Source organism: Aulonocara stuartgranti (assembly GCF_965226115.1).
Source record: "Aulonocara stuartgranti genome assembly, chromosome: 6".
NCBI lineage: Eukaryota > Metazoa > Chordata > Actinopteri > Cichliformes > Cichlidae > Aulonocara > Aulonocara stuartgranti.
The window spans coordinates 20,004,883-20,022,759 of record NC_138944.1 but is presented as its reverse complement, the minus strand read 5'-3'; the positions used below and the strand labels follow the sequence as shown (position 1 = coordinate 20,022,759).

The window sequence follows — 17,877 nt, the reverse complement described above, 5'->3', positions numbered from 1 at the left end:
CCCGGGTTCAAATCCCGGACGAGCCCTCGCTTTTTCTTACGTTTATATCATCTCTAATATGCACAACACAGAAAATCCAAAGTAAAGGGCTATTGCACGTAATGAGTATGCAGCTGTATTTTTTTTGTCCCTCAATGTTGCATTCTTATAGTAGTAACAGTATTGCTGCAAGGCAGTGTAACATTTTAACATTTCTAACTTTGAAATAAACTACTGGGGGTGTAATAAATCACAGGTTTGGTATTTAGTAAACAAAGAACAAATATGTTTTATTTGAATTCAACTACTCCACCTCTCTCACTAAGAAAATCTAGTGACATTAAAAGTCATGTTACAGTCTTTTAACACTCTTGTGTTCTCCTTATCCCAAAAATAATCATCACTAAGCTGATGATAACCATTATTTCACTGCTGTTCTGTCTGGTTATCATCAGTAGGGATCAAGCATTCATAAACTGGCACACCTCTTTTGATCCACACCTGACAACTGTAACAACTGTAAGTGCTGTCACTTCATTTTCTTTGTGGGAGTTCCCTGAACAGAGAGATTAAATTGCACTTGACTGTAAAAACGTCCTTTCATGCTTTCTTCAGGTGCAAGGGGTGAGTGCTAGACTAAACATGCTGTGCAGTCACACATAAAGAATCCAAAAAGCTTAGAGTGAAGTCTCTGAAAATGGATGTTTTTATTTAAAAAAATTAAATCTGCTCAAATCTCTAATGCTCCATAACTACTTCATGATCCATCCATCCATCCATCTTCATCCGCTTTGTCCGGGGCCGGGTCGCGGGGGCAGCAGCCTAAGCAAAGAGGCCCAGACCTCCCTCTCCCCAGCCACCTCCTCCAGCTTATCCGGGGGAATACCAAGGCGTTCCCAGGCCAGCCGAGAGATATAATCTCTCCAGCGTGTCCTGGGTCTGCCCCGGGGCCTCCTCCCGGTGGGACATGCCTGGAACACCTCACCCAGGAGGCGCCCAGGAGGCATCCTTGTCAGATGCCCGAACCACCTCAGCTGGCTCCTTTCGATGTGGAGCAGCAGCTGCTCTACTCTGAGCCCCTCCCGGATGGCCGAACTTCTCACCCTAACTCTAAGGGAGAGGCCAGCCACCCTTCGGAGGAAGCTCATTTCTGCCGCTTGTATCCGCGATCTCGTTCTTTCGGTCACTACCCACAGCTCGTGGCCATAGGTGAGGGTAGGGACGTAGATCGACCGGTACATTGAGAGCTTCGCTTTTACACTCAGCTCCCTCTTCACCACGACGGACCGGTGCAGCGTCCGCATCACTGCAGCCGCCGCACCAATCCGTCTGTCGATCTCCGGCTCCCTTCTCCCATCACTCGCGAACAAGACCCCGAGATACTTGAACTCCTCCACTTGGGGCAGGAACTCATCCCCGACCCGGAGTGGGCACTCCACCCTTTTCCGGCTGAGAACCATGGCCTCAGATTTGGAGGTGCTGATCCTCATTCCCGCTGCTTCGCACTCGGCTGCGAACCGTTCCAGTGCGAGCTGGAGGCCCTCACCCGATGAAGCCAGCAGAACCACATCATCCGCAAAAATCAGAGATGAGATTCTGAGGCCACCAAAGCGAAAGCCCTCCGCCACTTGGCTGCGCCTAGAAATCCTGTCCATAAAAATTATGAACAGAACCGGAGACAAAGGGCAGCCCTGGCGGAGCCCATCACCCACCAGGAACGAGTCCGACTTATTGCCGGCAATACTTCATGATGCAAATGAGTAAAGATTTTACACCATAAGCTTTTTGTGTGGTTTGCGGCATTTTTGTAGGAACTACCTTCTGCAAACCACACATCACAGCAGATCTCAATACTATCTTGTAATTTCTTCCTTTTGCTCTTACGCTACCCTCATACACATATCACCCTCGACCCTCATTTCCACCCACTTTGTCTTGTCTTTACCTATACTGTCCAAGTATTTAAGCTCATCCACTTTCACCTTTCCATCTGTCTCCCTCTCATTCACACACATGCATTTTGCCTTACTTCTACTGACTTTTATGCCTTCACCATCATAGTCCGCATCTATCAACCTGTCCATCACCACTGCAAACAAGAAGCTCAGAACTGATCCCTGATGTAATCCCACCTTCAGCTTGAACCCATCTGTCAATGCACCTCACCACTGTCTCGCTAGCCTCATACATGTTCTCAGCCATGCTCATACTTCTCTGCTACTGCGGACTTCCTCATGTAGCACTACAATTCCTCTCTCAGTACTACTATCATATGCTTTCTCTAGATCGACAAACACACAGTCCAGCTCCTTCTGATCTTTCTGTGCTTCTCTATCATCACTCTCAAAGCAAAGCTAACATCCGTTGCGCTCTTTCGCACTATTAAGCTGCACTGCTGCTCACTGATCATCACCCCAGATCATACCTGTCTTTACTACACCACCTTATTCTTGAAAAATCAGTTCACTTCTCCATTCCGCAGGAATTCTCTCATACTCCAAGAATGTTTTAAACAATCTAGTTGAAGTCCCTCTCTCCTAGACATCTGCACCATTTATTCCTGCCTGTGGCTATCTCACTGTACAATCCCTCCATGTAAAACAAATGTACACACTGGGCAACAGCACCTTAATATCAACCATATTTATATATTTATGTAATTTGTGTTATATGGTGGAATTTTTATAATTAGAGTCATTTGTATATTAGTTATATTTTATAACTTTGTAATATAATGTATAATTTTTAAGATTAAATATTTAGTTATTGTTCTTACCATCTTGGAGAAACTGTGACTGATTCCCTGAGGAAATTATGTAAAGTTTTCCGACTGATACCGCCACAGGTATGTCTTCTGGACCTCCTGCCTTTCCACTCTTCATCGCTGCCACACTTCCCGATTTGTTATAATTTCTCCATTTATTCTCCTCCCTCAGATGTTCTTCATTCAGCAGCTCCTCAAAGTACTGGTTTCCCAGCACACTCTTCACTTACCCTTAATCAGTCTACATCCTTTCCAGCTCAAAATCTCTGCCTAGCCAATTAATAAAAGTCCTTTTCTCCTTCTGTAGTATCCACAGACATGCACACACACTTTTCTCTTCTAAAATAAGCTAATTCACTAGCAAACAGGTGAACAAAAAACAGAATCACAAACAACGATACATGCTTCAAATATTGCAATAACTTTATTAAGTGGTATGAATATTTTGTTTAAAAATGCTAAATTGCAGAAAGACCATACGTTCACAGTTTGATGAGTTCCCTTTGAATTGCCAACGGTAAGATTTAATTAGAAAAAAAAAAGACAGGGTTTATCATAAACACTAGAAATATGTAATAGAGTATCAAAATCATGCTTAATAAAAACCATTAATTGCCCGTTCAGTCTAATAATGAATTATAAAATATAGATATTAATATGACAATTGTATTTGCAAAGATACAAAAAGGAAAAAAAAAAAACAAAAAAAAAAAAAAGAAAAAAAAAAAGCACAAACTGCAAAAGGCATCGAGGAGCAAATGCAGATCAGTTGAGCTGCTACATTCGGGGTGTGTGAACGTGTACATGCAAATAAATGGCGGGGTTACACCTTCTTGTATACATGACTAGAAAATGACAAAAAAACAAGACAACTGCTGAACTGGACACCTTCCAATTAAACCCAAAAGCAAATGTGTGATAGAAAAAAAGAAAAAGAAAAAACACACAACAGAAAAAAACCAACCTGATGTGATTTAAAATGTCTGGCTTTGGGAATGTTAAATAATGTACTCATACATACTATTTATACATATATATATATATATATTTATAAAATATATATAAAGTGCACATTGGAGATGTACAAAGGCGCCATTTAAAAAAGATAAAGAGAGAAAGTGTATTGCTCTCCACCTGTGGAAAATTGTGCTCTAAAAACCTTTATGGCACTTTTAAAAGGAAAGAAAAAAAAAAAAGGTTTGGCAGCAGAATATCTGCTACAACAATAATCCCTGATTTGACTTTTAGGGGAATGATAAAGTATTAATTGTGTACAAGTTAATTTTCTTTTAAAACAAATGCATGTGTAGAGTGGGCTGGAATATAACTCAACTGCTCCTGAATATAAAAATTAAAAAAAAAAAAAAAAAAAAATTTTGTAATTTCCCTGCCTTGCATTTTGCATTTTCTCCCCACCCCGTATCAAAGTGTGACACAATAATAAAAGCTACCTCGGTGTCACGTCACAAACCGAAACACAGTTCATAGATACAAACTCAACATAAGAAATCGGTAAAGACACAATTTCATTGCTTCTACCCTTAAACTGACCGGGTGGTGCCTTTTTCCTCACCGACACATTAATGCCCCTGTGCAGCAACTTTCACATTTCTGAATGAAAACATAAAAACACTTCACTGACTGAAACTGCCCACTAGACTGTTAAAACCCACGAGTACACGAAACCAAGGCTGAGTTGCTTTTAATAAGAGAGTGTATGTACAAGAGAAAGCGAGCGTTAGCAACCTGTCATCACTTCATGATCTGAGCTTGCAGAGGCAGATGAGGTGTGTGGTGTGTTTGTTTGTTTTTTAATTATAGCAGATCCCGAAGGAGGAAGTTGGCACGAGTGTTTTAAAAAGAAAAAGAAAAGCTGAAGTATCTATGACACAATGCACAGTAGGCGTGATAGGATACATTCTGGAACGTTTCACATTGTATTGGCGTAGCGAGCAAAAAAAAAATGTATTTGTAAGTGTGTGTCCAAGTCCCAAACATTTACTTGAATGCATGTGAAACAAAAAGCTTTAAAGCTGGAGATCATGTTGCGCTGAGAAGCTTGTGAGCATGCCATGTGGCTTGCACAGACTGAACTGCTGTTTTGGTTGTGTAGCCACAAGAGGGCGCTGCTCTCAGGCCAGCTGAGGAGCTGCAAGCAAAAAGAAAAAAAAAAAGTGTCTGGCCCTTCCACAGCTGATCAGAGGTTTGGTTCAGCTACCATATTTCTATAAAAATGAGCTGGTCTTAAATGTGTGAGCTGGCAACCAGCTTTTTTTTCCCTCTCTTTGGCTTAATGAGGTGAAAGGGTTTAAACATTAACCCTGAGGAAACATTTCCTCACTCCCTGTCGCAGTCCAGGTAAGGCCAGCAATTTCATTTTAAAGTCAAAGTGGTGTAGTCCAACACTGAACCCAGCACAGAGTTGCATTCAAGTTGCACGGCAGAGGGTTTCACACTAGGAGGTGTCGTTTCTTGTGTAAAGCCAGGTGGTCAGAGCGGGAGAAGCTGCGGTCACAGTCGGGACAGTGGAACGGTTTGACTCCCGTGTGCTTGCGGTAGTGTCTCGTCAGCTCGTCTGAACGGGCGAACTTCCACGTGCAGCCTTCCCAGCTGCACCTGTAGGGTTTCTCCCCTGCAAAGAGAGGAAATTACACGAGGTTTGTTAGAAGATGTCAAAAAGTTTGAGGCTTCTGGAAAAGCACGGCTGGTATATGAATGAAGGCTCACCTGTGTGTGTCCTGCGGTGTGCTTTGAGGTGGGAGCTCTTGGTGTACACTTTGTCGCAGCCGCTGAAGTCACAGCGGTGAATCCTCCGTTTTTTCAGTGTGTCAGGTGAATCAGCAGGGAAAGGGTGCCTTGTGCCCGAGTGGACTATTACTGATGGGTTGTTACCCCTAAAAGAAACACACAAAGGGTAGAAAAAGATTTTAAACGCTGGTGCTTTGTCCATCTTTGTCTAATGTTGCCAGCAGAGGGAGCAAAAGTCCTCTCTTATGACACTGAAACCCACAGTTTAACTTGGCTTCAATGCAATAACAACTTCTGCCAGGCAGGAAGCTGAAAAACCCGCCTTTTCCAGTCAGCCACACCTTTGCCTTGCCCTGTCAACCTCTGTCAATCAATGTTTATAAATTTATCCTTGACCAACTCCAGGAGACTGAAAACTGTCAAACAGCAGGTGAATCTGCAACACTGTTCCCAGTCAGAGCACATCAAGTCCTGTTTCTTTGTGTGTGCAAACAAACGCACAAAATGTACCAGTTTTACAGTTACAAGAGAGGAGTTGTCTTTCATCACTGTGTGTGTGTGTGTGTGTGTGTGTGTGTGTGTGTGTGTGTGTGTCAGTCAGTTGAGAGCAGGTGTTGAGTGCTGAAACATGATTCCACACAGATCAATTCTGCATAAAGGAATGTGCAGAAAATCCCCTAACACACACACACACACACACACACACACACACACACACACACACACACACACACACACACACACACACACACACACACACACACACACACACACACACACACACACACACACACACACCGTATAGTAACTGTACGTACATATTGTTTATGAGGATGTGTGTGTGCTTTATTGACAAGATGTGATGACACACAAAGACGCACCCTCTTTTTTTCCCTTTAGGGTCCAATTATTTCATGTTTGGCACGATGACAAGAGCAGCCTGTAAAGGGAACCGCCCTAACAGCCAAAGTAAAAAAAACGAGGTGTACTTCACAGCACACACACAAACACTGACATACACTAGCTGCCAGCAAGGGCTGACTATTACATGTGCATCCAACTTGCAATTATTTCTTCTGAGGAAAAACTTATTTTGCAGAGGGGAGGGGACCGGAAGAGGAAGGTAAGAAAGTGCAGGGGAGATGTTGGACAATGAACACAAAGCTTAATAACAGTAATAATAATAATAATAATAATAATAATAATAATAATAATAATAATAATAATAATAATAATAATAATGAGGGAGAATGAGGGAGAATGAGGGGAGGAGGAAGCAGAAGAGGAAGAAATAACCCAAACAAAAACAGTAGGAAGAGGAATGAAGGTGGTAACAGGACCCAGATGGCTGGCATGAACTTGTGACGTCTTAGATAAGGAAAGAAAGAAAAGAGCTTCTAATGTGAGGCGTGGCTATTGGGCCTGATGGAAAATAAAAGGATAAATATTCTTCTGTACTTCCCCAGTGGCCGAAACTCTGTTAGTGAGACAAAAGAATAGAACAGACAATAACAAATATCCAGTGCTCTTCACAGAAGCAAGAATCTAAAGACAAAATAAATAAATAAATTAAATTATGGCTCCACAAACATGAAGGAAATAGAACTGTGTCCAGACTCAGGCTGGAGACAGATCATTTTCTAATGTGTTATCAAGGTGATGATAAAATACATTTGGAAACAACGTTTGTTTTATGACTTGGAAATGGAGCCAAATTTTAACAATTATGTTCCATCAGAGTGAGATAAGCTCTAAATCTTCGGATATAACCAGTAAGTTCACGCAGTTCGGTCAGTGTTTTTCTTTTTTTCCCCCCTAATCACACAAGGCTCTTACTGGCTGCCCGCTAATAAGAACCGCACCGCCCTGATCCTGGGACTGCCCCAGAAACTGACATGGCTCAAACTACAGTGACATGCAAAGAACAGTCATATCTTATGACAGGACTCTCTAATAACAAGACTGTAGGTGTATTCCGTTGCATATGTAATGATCTCGACAACATGCTTTTGTTTTAAACACGCAGAACAAAAGTTCAGATTAGGGAGCAGAGAATAAGACCTTCGGCAGCAGGGAGTGAGTCAAAAACGCTAGTGAAACAGGGGTGTGGAGTCAGGGGACGTGAAGTGTGTGGCCACCACCACCAGCGTGTGGGTTTTTACATGGAAAACAGAAGGAGCTGTGACAACTCGCTGACCACTGAGTCCACACAAAACTCGCTACAGAGTGTCGTCGTGTTACTTACTCGTACTCGTGTGGCATCGCTCTGACTGATGACTTCTCGTGACTGCTGGGGTCATGAGCGGGTTCAGTCTCGATTTTGATTGGCTTGTGCAGGTCGTGGGTATCACTTCGCGGCTCCAGAGGCTTCGTTGGGTGAACTGGGTAGGGATGAAACAATGTGTGAGCTGACAGTATGATCAGGTCTAAATCACATTCATAATTAATATGTTAACATAAATAAATAAATCAGGCATCTAAGGTCCCCAGAGGATAAATCCTATCAGTGTGGCTTTTTACTTAAAGTTTCTTCTAGCACCATCACGAGGTCAAGTTTAGACTGAAACCTTTCTTCTCAGCCTTTTGGACCAGTCAGGTTTAAACACTTCCACTATATTTTTTGTGTTTTTGCTACTTAAGAAGTCCTTCTAGAAAAGGCCACGGCAAACAAACTGGTAGCCGTATGTTGTGTGTCTGTCTCTGTGACAGATCAAAGACTTCTGCGGATCACAGTGGGAAATAGCTGATTTACCCCCCCCCCCTTCCAAAAAAAGAAAAGGAAAAAAAAAAGTGCTATTCTAAGAACAGAGGGAATGAAAAACATTTCCTCATTATCACTGATAATTTTTCCATTCTCTCTGCAAAAATCGTTTACTGATAATTTATCAGTAAACGATTTTTGCAAATTTAACAAGAAAATGCCACAAAAGTGATGTGATTTAAATGCAGTAACAACATGAAGTGGATACATTTCACGATGACTCCTGCACTGATGTGTTTTTAATGTGATTCTCTAATGACTTCTTGTTTTGTTTTTAGCTTCATGTACAGTTGCAACACAAACATTGAACTGCTCTCACCTATCTTGGGCTCCCAGATCCTGAAATGGTCATCGTCGCTGCTGGCAGGTGAGTTCATCATTATTGGCTGGTTCAGCAAATGTGGTGGGTAATAGGGGAGAATGGGCAGAGGCAGTACGATCTGAGAAACCATGATCTGTGACTTTGGGATGACCCCGGGGCCCCCCGGAGACACAATGGTGGGACATGGAAGGGAGGAAGTGGGCGGCGGGAGAGCGTGGGAGGGCGAGGAGCGCAACTGAGTGTGTGGGGGCGAGTTGCGGGAAGAGGTGCGGCTCGCCGAGCTGTAAGGCGAGGCAGGGGAGCTGCGAGGGGACGCCGGGGTCGACGCAGAGGAGCAGGGAGGGGACTTGGAAGATGAGTGCTTGTTGACAGACAGGTCCACGGGCTCCATCTGGGTGTGTGTCAGCCCGGTCGGGGTGTGAGAGTGGGACAGGGGGTGCATTCTGTAGAAGTGCGGCGGATGGGGGAAGATCACTCCAGGATAGAACGACTGTGAAAGAGAGGATGTAGAGAGAAGAGGAAGCAGTAAAAGGGGGACAAAAGAGCAGAGGGTTAAAAATTTCCATTCTGCTTTGAATGGCAGGGAAAACATGTTTTTGCCACACAAACAATTACAGCCAGCCAAAAAATTTAAACGCTGCTCTGTTTGGGAGCAGATAACTGTTTTGTCTCAGAATACAGTGTGTGTGCTCATTAGCCCACTGCCTGGCAGTGTGCGTAGCTATTGTTTGCAAATGTCCACTGTACATTAGCCTGTTTGTCCAGGAAGAGCTGGAATGTGGGAACCAGTCTGTCTAGACACGTATAGGTGCGTGTGTAGTGTGTGTGGAGGGGTTGCTGTTTGGTATCAAAAACATGATCAGGCATGATAATGCGCGCGCGCGCGCGCACACACACACACACACACGCGCGCGCGCACACACACACACACACACACACACACACACACACACACACACACGCGCGCGCGCACACACACACACACACACCTTACCGGCTGAATGTCTGTCTTCGGAGGGTAATCATACATCAGCATGGCTGCACACGCCAGACTCCTGCAGAATACACACATAGCACCAAAAATCAATATACAGGGAAGACATTTACACTAAGCTCACACTCTTGATAATAATTTACTTTATGCACCAATGCAACATTGTAGAAACACTTAAAACTTATTCAAACATTTGTCACCTCTCTACTTAAAGTACTGAAAGCAAAAGGACACATCCTTCAGATAATGCACCTCTATCACACTCCCCTGTGTGAGTATAAGTGACCCCCCAAAAAAAGAAAAACACAAAAACAAAACAAAAACGGTAGAGAACCTAAATCTGAGGTCATAATTAATGGTCAGAATAAAGTAGAAGAATAATTCTGTCAAATTTTTCTTTTAGTTTAAAATTTTAAATATAGCCATGTGCAAACAGTCTCAACATGAATGCTAACGAGCAACTGCAGCTGCAGACTTTGCTTTGTCTGCTGCCTGACTGACAAAACTCCAACCACTGCAGCTTGTCCTCCTCTACAGGAGGGTGGACCATGCTGCACCACGGGCTTAAAGTCCATCTGCCAGGCACTTGGCCAGCAAGCCCAAGTCTGGCATCAAGGTGGAGTGTTTTCTGACTTTCGCACTTTGTCATGCCCCTCACCCAGGACCAGTTTGCCTTGGGAGACCCTACCAGGGGCATGCTGCTTGGGGCAGAGCGGCTCTGACCACAAGATTCGTCTTGTGGTCAGAGCGCCTGAAAACGGATAAGCAGATACCCTTAGTTACATATAGCCCCAACGTCCACCTTGTTCATGTATCTTCTTCTTATGGCAAGACACTGCCACACCAAAACACACATTTTGTGACGTAATGAAAAATAAATCACATTAAGTAGAGGGAATGATGTGACAGGGTCTGTATTTAAGTAAAGGAGACCGCGAGGGCACGATCAACGTTGGTTCAGCCCCAGACATATTTTTTTCTGTCAAACTTGACACATCATCTCCTCTTTTTTCACCACTCAGTCATGGTTTCAAACAGGTACTCTGCGTTTGACAGATAGCGCTGCCGATGTCAATCAAAAACACTCGACATTCAGACTTGTGAATTAAAGGGACTGGGTTTTTTTTTTTTTTTTTAAACGAGAATGCAACCGGTTGCAGGTGTGATGCAGCTAGAAACTGCCCCGTATCTGAGAAATGGGACACACACACACACACACACACACACACACACGAGTATTTTGGATCAAAAGCGTGTGAGGTTTCAAAGGTGTTTCCAGTTACCTTGGCTTTGAATGGCCAGGTGCAGCTGGGATGACTCTGCTTGTGCTACATGAGGGTGTTTATTAGCTTCTTTGTGTGCTTGTGTGTGTGTGCGCGCGTCTGCTGGTGCATTAAGGCAACATGAACTGTCAAAGAATGTACCCTGAGGCAGTCTCCGTGTGTGTGACCTGATTAAAGTCCACAGTCTGAAGACAAGTTAGCCTTTAATTATTAACAAATGGGCAAGAACAAGTCATTACACCCTAGTGCACACATATAGGAATGCGCACACACACACACACACACACACACACACACACACACACACCCCCCCCCCCCCCCCAGATGGGGAGCAGACCAATGGTGAAGCAGGATGCTCACTAGCTGGCTCAGGAAGGGTGTGAACATGACGACTGAAGCCTCACCCTTTGCCCGGCTCCAAAGAAACAAAGAGCCTACCGTCAGGTGGGAACTGGGTGTGTTTTGAGGGCGTGTTTTCTAATCCGGGTTTGTACTGTACTGTAGTTCAACTTGAGGTCAAGCAGTTGTTCTATTGTCATTGTAAATCACACATTAAGGTGACAATGAGACCAAGTATGAAACACAAACAGATTCTGAATTCGGAAAAAAGGAAGAAAAACAAAATCACTGACAAAAACCCCCAAAAGAAGAACAGATTAAGGAAAAGAAAGCAGCAAATACCTGCTGTGTATAAAAGAAGCAGAAGGTCTGCCAGAAACAAACACACACAATAAACAAAATCCCATCTGGGAACAAGGTGTCACTGATGAAAAACATTAGAAACCGCGACCAGAAAATGTTCTGGTCCCAAACGTCACAAACATGCACGACAATGTCCCAAAGTCCAAGATGACATTTTAAAATAGTTATTGTCTCATGCCACGTCCACATCACCACAATATTAAGCAAACCTTATTTTCCTTGTTTTTATTTTTCCTTTATACTTACTGTAGATTTGTAATTCTATACCAGTTAAGTTGTCAGTTATATCCTGTTATATACAAACTACATAGATGTACTTAGTGGAAGAAGCTCCTTTCAGCTGCTTGTTAAGCAGTTGCCACAGCAGATGGATCTGCATGTTTGATTTGGCACAGGTTTTACACCGGATGCCGTTCCTGACGTAACCCTCCTATTTATCCGAGCTCTGGACTGACACTCGCGTGCGTGAGGCTGAGTTCGTGTCTCCTCCGGATCTTGAGCAGACGATCACAGAGCCAGGTTTCAGTGAGTAGCGTCACTATCAGTACCTCACCAAATGTGTAAGGTCACCAAAGTCTAATCGGTTCATCCCTGAGTACAAGTCTATGTTTGTGCCAAATGTGACAAAATCTCCTTCAGGTGTTCTTCGGATATCATCGGGGGCCACGGTACCCTCAATCTTTGCCAATTCTAATCAGTAAATCCTTGAATCCAAGTGAACATTTGAGCCAAATTTGGAGAAATTCCCTCAAGGCGCTCAAGAGATATTTAATTTATGAGAATGGATCGGAAAACTGGAAAATGTTATGCTGTCACTAGTGCAAGGCAGGCACGAGTAACTCAGAGGCAACTTTAGGCTCTGTCATACAGGAAGTGTTAATTATCTTCTGACTTCAGGGCTGGGCAGGTGTGGGCTGTGTACGCCTGTAAGTGAGAACATGTATATTCACAAGCAAAGTGTTCAGAGCCTCACTTATCTGGCTTCATCTCTCACTGAACAACATATGCATCGCTCAGTGCATGTTAAATTCTTTGAAAGAATGCGTGCAGTGACAGGAACATGCTGCTCTCAGAGTTCACCTGTCATACATAGTCTTGCATTTCCCCTTTTATTAACACTTTTGCACGACAGACGCGAAAACGAGTTCTTGGCAGCTGGTTAGTTGGCCACAGGTACGAGTAAACGCAGGGGAAAATTTGGCCGATGGCGTCAGAGCCCGGTGTCGTGCAGCAGGGACGGCAAATAATTCACGTTATTTGCTTTAATCCAAAGACAGGCGTGTGCCTAGTGGTTGGGTTTTACCACACAGGAAAATGAACAGAAAGGAGTCATCAGATAACGTGTGACAGCAGGATGGCAAGCAAAGGAGGGAGAAACTTTCCCTCTGGGTGTCTCATGAAAGAATAAGCACAATGAGTCGCACAAATGTAACAATCACAGGAAAGAAATTTCACTCAGCCGTGCAGCATCTTCCTCAGTGGCCACAAGGCCTCAGCAGATTAGAGATAAACTGCAGCTGGAGCAGCATTTCTGATAACTGAATTAACCGTTTAAGAAGTTCCCACAGGAATCCCCCCCCAAAAAACCAAAAACAAAACAAAACAAAACCAAAAACATATTCCATGAAAATGTGAAGAGTTCTTTCTTATAAGACATTAACCTGAATATCTTTGGTTTAATTAATTTGGATATTTTCCTATTACTTGTTTCTACGCAGCATCAGGCTGATTGCATTTGTCATAGCTCTCACTAGACTGTGCTCTTATTTTCTATGAAATTGAACTGACATACTCGAGGACAGGAATTAGTCAGCACTCTTTTCCTTTATTGCCTTTCCAGGTAAAAACAGACAAACAAACCAAACTCCTGCATCATCACGATAAATAAGTCGCCCTACTTGGGCTAGGTTTTTTTTCTGCTACTGGGTTTGAGTTTGTGCATGTCCGCAAATATTGTCCTTCTAGGTCAGTGGAACTACTGTGTATTCAGCCCCAACCCACTCTGCAACCACCTTCTACACCCCTCTATTGTGTCTCCACCCCTGGACTCTTCTCCACTCGCTCCCCAGCAATCGCTCATGTCTTTACTACTGTATTTATCTGAACCGCACACCACCCCACACTCTTATTCTCTCCCCCTCTGTGAATGTTATAAAAAAACATGACTGAAGGGGAAAATATTGTGGCTTGGACTCCCTGCCCCCGCCCCCCCCACACACACGTTTCTGCTAGCTCAACAGAATACACACACTAAATCACTAAAAGGACTAAATTATTACAGACACGCACACATACTGGAACACACGCAGACAAAAGCTGGCCGGCACACACAAAGTCTCTCTCTAATGGCAACAGGCTGGAGATGATGAGATCACCAGAGAGACCAAAAACCTCCAGACAACATCTTTGTCCAAGAACATGCCACAATACACTCACACACACATTTTCAGCCTAGCGTCTTCTAGCCTCTTTACCCCCTCTTCACTTAAGTCATTCTCACCTTGTGACAGTCCTGTAATGCTTCATGTCGTGATATCAGTCGACTCAAGGAGAACCTCACATACAAACTCACTACCTATTCACACTCTTCAGGAAAGGCGCCCATTAGTCTTAATTTAACATCCTAATTGCATGACTCATCCAGGTACTCATCCAATATTATGCCAACATTTAACTTTTCCCTTTCCTGACCTCTCCCTAAAGTACTCTCACTTCTTCTGTTGCCCCTCACTCATTCCAATTTATTCCCCCTTTCAAGCTCTCACTCCCAAGTGTAGCCCCTTGCTCCCTGCTTTCAACCCTTACCTCACTTCCTGCTCATGACTCCCCTAATAACCCAGCACATGCTCCAATTTTGACTCCTCTCGCTTTAAGGCCCTTGCTTACCCCCAACCTCCCCCCCCATTCCTCTTATTTTGGCTTCCCATTCCCTCATCCGAGCCACGCAGCCCACTTCTCGTATTTTTATGCCCCCAAAGACAGACAGACAGAGACACACACACACACACACACACACACACACACACACACACACACACACACACACACGTAGTCCCCCTGAGCTCCTCTCAACTACACTATGAGGCTGCAGGCCTCGGGGGGGGGGGGGGGGGGGGGGGGGGGCAGAGGGGGCCATCAGCAGGGGAGAGGAAACAGGATCCATCATCTCAGAAACACACATTTAAAGACACACCAGACTCATCTGGTCGCGAGGCTCAAACACTGACAGAGACACACACGCGCACCTCAAGTCGAACTTGACGGGGTGCGCGAGAGAGTGCGCAGCGTTTTGAGGCTTTCCAGACAACTGAGGACAGAGGGAAGGAGAGAACAAGAGAAGAGGGAGAGAAGCGGAAGCCCTTAGAGTTTAGTCTGACTGTTATTATTTCCACACTGCGTGATGGGTCGGGGGGTGTACAGAGGAGAAGGAGGTGGAGGAGGAGGAAGAGGAGAGCGAAGCCAAAAGGGGGGTGCTGCTGCAGGGGGCCTGCGGTTTCCTGTTTGACTCCACACGCACATATTACACCTCCCTAGTCTGAGAGAAGAGAGGTGGGGTGGGGGTCTGGAAGGAGAGAAAGGGCAAAGAAAACAGCCGCTCTGACCAAACTATGTCAAAATGGAAGTGGAAAGAACAGGACAGAGAGAGAAATGGGGAAGAAAATGAAGTGGGTTTCAACCAAAATATGACAAAACTTCAATGAACCTCAAACATGGGGGGGTGGGGGGCAGTAAAGAAGGAGCTACACAGTCACAGTGGCTCAATCCAGTGGTTTGAACACACAAGTGTTCGGTGTGTGTTTAAGCATCCGTGTCCTGTCACTCTGCAAACTTGTGCAACTAGTCACAGCTTTTCACGTTTATGGCCGCCTGTGGAGCAGCGTGTCCTTATTTCCTCAACTTCTCATGGAGAATCACCAACTACTCAACATCCACCCGTTTAATGTTTAGCCCTAATGTTCCCTAGCACATGCCCTTTGAGCAGAGTGTGCGCGCGTGCATATGTGCGTGCGTGTGTACACACAGTCTTGCGCATTTTGTTCCACCAGATAACATCAGCATGTTGATTCAGGAAAAAAGGCGTAGGGATGGGTGGAGTATTTGGGGCGTGTGTGCGTGTTTGTGCTGCACTAATGCCAGACAAATAAACAGGTAATACACAAACGGAACAGCGACTCATCCGTGTTTTTCTGCTCAACAGTGAAACAAAAGTACAAACTTCAGGCAACAGGGAGGGGAGAGATGTCGCCCTCATTCCACCCATCCACCCCCCACATCTCTCTCCCTCTCTCCTCCCGTCTTTCTCTCTCTCTCTCTCCAGGCTCTAAACAGGATAAGGGCTTCATATGCCAAGTGGAATGCGTGACGCAAGCCTCAGCCTTGAAACAAAGCACAGGAAACGGAGAGAGACAGAGAAACACAGAGGGAGAGTACAGGGAGAGATGTGTATTGTAAAGAATGCAGTGACACAACAGGACTGAAACAACATCTCAGGTGTGACAGTTTGGGAAAAAACAAACAAGCAGATGCCCTCTCCTTCACCCTCACCCACACACACCTGTCACATATTTTCCCATCTGTAACTGAACTCAGCACAGACACACAGCAAAATCTGAGGCTCGTCTTTCAAATCACTGCTCTATTCTGCATCAACGTCAGCCTCTACAGTTTCACAATCTGACCTATGAATAAATGAGTCATGTGCGCAATAAACGACAATAAATATGATAGTCCTTATGATTCATTTCACTTGATGAGCCCAGCAAACACCCATTTCTCAAAATGTTGCCGTTTTCCTTATATGGAAATATTTCTTCCCCCCAACTCACATATTTAAAAAAAAAAAAAAAAAAAAAAAAAGTGAATCCATTTTTAAATAATCTAAAATGTACTTCTCAAAACTTACTAAAATGTAACAGAATAAAAAAAAGGTAGTAATTAGTAGATAAAAAGGATCCCCAAGTAATAACTTTACTATAATCTACATTTATACAACAAAGAAATAACGCTATTTTGGGCTCTGAAAGCCCAAAATAGCATCGTCTCCCCGTGACTTGTAACAGCCTAAAGTCGGGTTACATAAGTTACAGCCAGTGTTGAGCTCATTAATCATTAATCAATAAATTAAGAAGAACAACGTTCACCACTGTCAGTGTTATAGGAAGATAAATTAAGCAAACATGCTGATTTGAAGGCACGGAACAGAAAACAGCTGTGAGTAATTAACTAATTAATTAATCAAACCTCAAATTACGCACGAGCCGTCTGTTCTCATTAAAACCCCGACCCGCAAATTTAATTTATGGACTACTTCTCCCTGCTGTAATCTATTAGGAATAATAGTCTACATCAATCCCACTACCACATCCAGCTTTTATTAAAAGACCACGTTGCAATTACTGACTTCCGATAGGAAAATTAGACCGTGCCGGGGTCAGCCTGTGAGGCAGCCCGGCGGACACAATGCTGTCAAGAAGTCACCGAGTCAGACTTACCTCTCAGATGGGGTATACGGTCTTTTCCTGCAAGGAGAGACGGTAGTTTCGCGGCTGCCTTGCTGAAAGGCACAGGTTCCCTTCCCAGGGAGAAACTCAATTAGACTCTCCGCTGAAAAGGTGACGCAGGCGACGCTCGGTCCTCCGCTGTGTCACTGACATCAAGGAAAAAAACAACAACAAGACGATTCTGTGATCGATGGCTCCGTAAAACTTCCCCAAGTTACGAAACTCCTCTGTGTATGTGTGTCTCACTGTGGCAGAGCATTTGTGTGAGTCCGCTTTTGTCGTTCACAAACCGCTGCTGTCACATGACCCGCCGTCTGTTCTCCGTGGGGTCTGGCCGCTGGGCGGGACCGGGGCGGGGTGGTCCAGATTATCTATGTGTGTTTCTCTCTCTCTGTGTGTAATGCTAATTTCAAGTTTTAAACGCAAACAAACAACAATGTGATATGATTATGACGCTCCTACTACAACCTGAATGTATCTGGATAATTTTATATAAGACTGAATAGCGTATTTTTCAGAAATGGACAGAATAGAAACAAGTGAAAGAAACAGCCTATTAAGATCTTAATAGGCAAAACTGTACTTTGAAAGAACATATTTTTATTTATAATTAAAAGTACAAAAATATCAAAATCCTTAAAGTATGAAACTTAATTGTAAACTGAAAGACTTGTTCCAGCTATCAGTTAAATATTATTTTTCTTAATATATAAAGCTTTTCCACTATTACAAGTTTCATTTCATTATATTTTCATGATCTAATTTTATTTTATTTTATTACTAATTTAGGTTCTTACCATCTCTGAGCATTTGTCCTGTATTA

The 17,877-nt window shown here is 43.8% G+C and overlaps 1 protein-coding gene across 2 annotated transcripts; it reads right to left on the bottom strand.

The window, feature by feature from the left end:
• Positions 1-3,143: 3,143 nt before the first annotated feature.
• Positions 3,144-17,394, bottom strand: klf3 (Kruppel like factor 3 (basic)). Of its 2 annotated transcripts, XM_082537038.1 has the most exons (6): positions 17,046-17,394; positions 9,569-9,629; positions 8,572-9,064; positions 7,737-7,872; positions 5,471-5,637; positions 3,144-5,375 (listed from the first exon to the last, which is right to left on the bottom strand). In XM_082537038.1, the coding sequence occupies exons 2-6, from the start codon at positions 9,608-9,610 to the stop codon at positions 5,194-5,196; spliced, it is 1,020 nt and encodes a 339-aa protein (XP_082393164.1). In that variant the 5' UTR covers positions 9,611-9,629; positions 17,046-17,394; the 3' UTR covers positions 3,144-5,193. The 2 variants fall into 2 exon arrangements, with proteins under 2 accessions (XP_082393164.1, XP_082393165.1); XM_082537039.1 differs by lacking the exon at positions 17,046-17,394 and having other exon boundaries at positions 9,564-9,629.
• Between the last annotated feature and the right edge of the window lie 483 nt (positions 17,395-17,877).